Raw genomic sequence first — 3,871 nt, forward strand, 5'->3', positions numbered from 1 at the left:
AACGTGCACACAGAAATAGTAATGTTTGTTCAATCATTGTGTTTATAGACTTTACAAACATCGGATTAGTCTAAACGGTGATACAGTGATGTGAAAAATGTGATATATAGGCTATATATATATATAGCTAAAAGCTCTGCTGGTTTTCTACCCAAAGTATTTGTAAACAACAAGGCGATTCCCTCCATAGTCCGGCTGGACGGATGAGTCATGGCCTTGTAAAAGATTGTTTGTTTCTTTTAGTTGGTGAGAATGTGTTGCCGCAAACGCGACAAACATCTACTAACTTTGACGGCGTTTTCTGCGAGCGCGGCAGAGCCATTTTGTACCGCTACACGTGTTTCTAGTCAGACTATGTTTACGAGCACAAGAGTTCAGTGAGCCACCGAAGGACCGCCCTGCAGATTTACTATTGGTTCTGCAACGTAGGGAGTTTTTTTAAACTCTGAAATTGTATCCGCCCATCTAAACACAAAATCAGGGAGAAAGTCATCAGTCTTTAGTTAAGCAAAGTGTCTTAAAGACTGACTTGTGAGTCTAGTATACATATATCTCAATGTTGTTGTTAATCCCTTTTTTATGTCCAATTTATAGCTCTGGTAGCAAAGACCACCAACCTTCAGAAGATCCCATTTGCTTGGCATATCATGCACAGTGAGGACTATGAGAGGCAAGTCAAAGCAAAAAGAGACATGAAGAAATTTGACTTCATACACATGATTCAGGTATTATGACCTATTCTGATTTTTGGATATTCAATTCAAAATTGATGTAATGACAAGAAAACTTAGGGATCACTTTTTTGCCTTGGGGCTTTGCATGTTCTGTCCATATTGTCTTGGTTAACCCTGTGATAGTAAGGCAGAAGAAACAGTGCTGTTAACAGCTGGGAGAATGTAAGTGTCTCACTTTATATGAACAATAAGGTTTTTTTTAAGTCCCCAATAAGTCCTCTTCTGTGGCTTGAATTCATTTGGGAGCAATTCAGCTAAACATTTTCTGCCAAACAAAGTGTATAACGATCAATGCTATTAAAAGTCACATATGCTCTTTCCTCTGACAGAAGTGTCCCTGACAGAACAAAGGTTACAATATTGTAACCCTAGTTCTATTAGAACAGGCGGAGCCCTCTACTACACTCTCTGTGTAATACTCCTCCAATCACGGGCACGCATTTGCGCACTGAATCTGAATAAATGTATCCAGCCAATCTGATGATGCTCAAGGCCTTGGTGAAGGATCCCTTCCAGCCTCTGGAGCAGTCCTCTCTGAGGGCGTTGTCATTCAAGACAGCTTTGCCGCTTGCATTGACTTCAGCTAATATATCGTGTGAACTAACCGTCCTATTGGTGCACCCCAGTTGCTTGCTGCTTTGTGTTGACTGTAGTGGGGCTTCTCTCAGACCTAATCCCTCCTTTGTTCCCAGGACCATAAGGAGTTCATTCAGGTCGAGTGATACAGTTAGATGCTTATTGCCTTGCAACCCGTGAAGGGAGGCAAAATTGCATCTGCTCTGCCCAGTTTGTGTGTTGGCATGTTGTGATAAATGCACAGCCCCCATCAGATGCACTGAGTGGTCCTCGCACACTCCACACGTGGTATGGTAGTGTCCACAGGGGGGTGAGTGTTGAGGACACATGTACAGCAGCATCATGGTCTATGCCCTGTCCATTCAAACGATTCTATCTCTTGAACATGTCAGGCTCCTTTTCATTGTCTGTGCTCGTTTGAAAGACACAGGACTGGTGAAAAGGGTTGGGTGTATGTCAACTGTGGTGCACCTGACCCCCCTCTGGGAATGATACACCTACATGTTTCCATGCTCCTTGATGACCTGAGAAATGTGGTGTGTCTATTGCTTGTCTTTTGACCCCTGCAAGATTAGGCCAAGGCTCTACCCAGTTAGGTTGCTTACCACCTGGGTGAGCTGGGGTCCCTTTCTTCTCTGCTGTGGCAGCCTAGGTTTTAGAGAAGTAGTCCAGCTATGGTGAATAACCTTAAGCCAGTCAGGATCAGTGTAGCTGGATCGTTGTTATGTTGTGACAGGGCATTCATTCATCTGGCTCCACCCACTGTACCCATAGAGTCCAGCAGAGGGCGGAGCCTGTGTGAGATAGAACAAAGGTTTCAATATTGTAACCCTAGCTCTATTAGCACAGGCTGAGCTAATAGAGCTAGGGTTACAATATTGAAACCTTTGTTCTATCTCACACAGGACAAAAGTTTCAATATTGTAACCCTAGCTCTATTAGCACAGGCTGAGCTCTCTACCTAGGAGTTCTGTCACTCCAATGCTGCTCGCTGAAGAGGGTGTAGGATGAATGTTGGTGGGCGAACCACCTCCTTAAATACTGTGGGTTCCGCACGTTCAGGCAGGCACGTCCTGACTGACTGGCTACATTTATTCAGATTCAGTGTGCAGATGCCTGCTTATGATTGGAGGAGTAGTATTACCCATAGAGTCCAGTAGAGCGCGGAGCCTGTGTGAGATAGAACCACATGATAATTTATGAAAAACACTCAACAAACTGTGCGTTTGTTTGGATGCAAGCTTCACTCCAAAAGGTCAGGATAAAAGTTCCCCACAACTCTCTCCTCAACAGATGATCTACTATGTGGATAACCTCGCAGACACCATCAAGTTTTACCACAGCCTTCTGAAGAACAATGGCAGGCTCATGATCATCATTGAAACAGGTAAGTAAAACTAAGTTCTCAATAGTGCTTCCTGTCCATCATCCTCCTAACTTGTGGCTTAATTTCTACTGAAGAGCAAAGGCATTTATCAATCTGCATCATGCTTCATTCGCCCAGGCTGAAACATTTATCTGTTTTTGCTGGAAGTATGGTGCCTTCTTCGGTTTTTCTGTTGAGGATTGTTGATGCTATCAGACCTCTTGACTGCACTATAAGAACCATAGATGACTCTTTCTCTTAGATGAGTCTCTATTGACCTTATCTTAACAAAATAACATCAGTGTTATGTTGTTGTTTGTCAATATATTTGCTTTGTAATTATTGTATTCTTTAGCTAACGGTGGCTGGGACACCCTGTGGAAGACTTACAAGAAGGAGCTCTGTGTCCAGGACATCACAGAGTATCGCTCATCGGGAGAGGTTATCGCCTGCCTGAAGAGCCAGGGTCTGAAATATGATGAGCACCCCATTCCCAACAGTTTCGATATCTCTGAGTGCTTCAATCCAAGCAGCCAGACCGGACAACGTCTACTGAATTTCATGACAGCGACAGATAACTTCCACCAGTCCTTCACCCCAGAGATCAGAGCAGGCATTTTAGACCTTCTCAGAAACAAGTGCAGCACTGAAAAAGATGGCAGGGTGGTTTTCAACAGTCATATGAGCTGCATTCTTGTTCATGCTTAAGTTTCTCCTATGGGAAAATGTTCATACATTCTGATTCCCCCTCTTGCATTAACTTTACCCTGCCATATGATAAAAAAAAGTACAGCATATTTGCCTGTTGATAAGGTTAAGATAACCATGTGCAGATGTATTCACCTCATTCACTCTGTATGTGTACCAAAATGATCAATAAAAAAAACAATTCAATTACTATTTGGTGATAAAATCACTTCTACACTTAAATAGTAAATCTATTGTATATGAAATCACTCATCAGAGAAGTGACAATTAGCCGAATCCAGTGGCATAACGCATTTGATTAACCCTGGGGATTTGAATTATTGTTAATGTTTATAAATGAAATGATGAATCAAAGTTTCACTGTTTACTAAAGAAATATTTCAAACTTAATATCAGTTGTAAATAAGTGAAGTTAAACGAAATACAGACTACAGAAACAGTATAAAAAATTTATCTTGAGAAAATAATACACTGAATATAACTTGCA

At 41.9% G+C, this 3,871-nt stretch overlaps 1 protein-coding gene across 3 annotated transcripts in view; it reads left to right on the forward strand.

Moving 5' to 3' along the window:
• The window catches only part of LOC126393196 (histamine N-methyltransferase A-like), a 15,449-nt gene extending 11,873 nt beyond the window's left edge, over positions 1–3,576 (forward strand). For all 3 annotated transcript variants that reach the window (XM_050049150.1, XM_050049149.1, XM_050049148.1), the window contains exons 5-7: positions 595–725; positions 2,604–2,697; positions 3,032–3,576. In XM_050049150.1, the coding sequence (XP_049905107.1) occupies positions 595–725; positions 2,604–2,697; positions 3,032–3,384 (578 nt within the window). In that variant the 3' untranslated portion in view covers positions 3,385–3,576. The remainder of the gene's footprint in view (positions 1–594; positions 726–2,603; positions 2,698–3,031) is intronic.
• Positions 3,577–3,871: the final 295 nt, after the last annotated feature.

This window comes from Epinephelus moara, chromosome 7 (genome assembly GCF_006386435.1).
Source record: "Epinephelus moara isolate mb chromosome 7, YSFRI_EMoa_1.0, whole genome shotgun sequence".
Taxonomy (NCBI): domain Eukaryota; kingdom Metazoa; phylum Chordata; class Actinopteri; order Perciformes; family Serranidae; genus Epinephelus; species Epinephelus moara.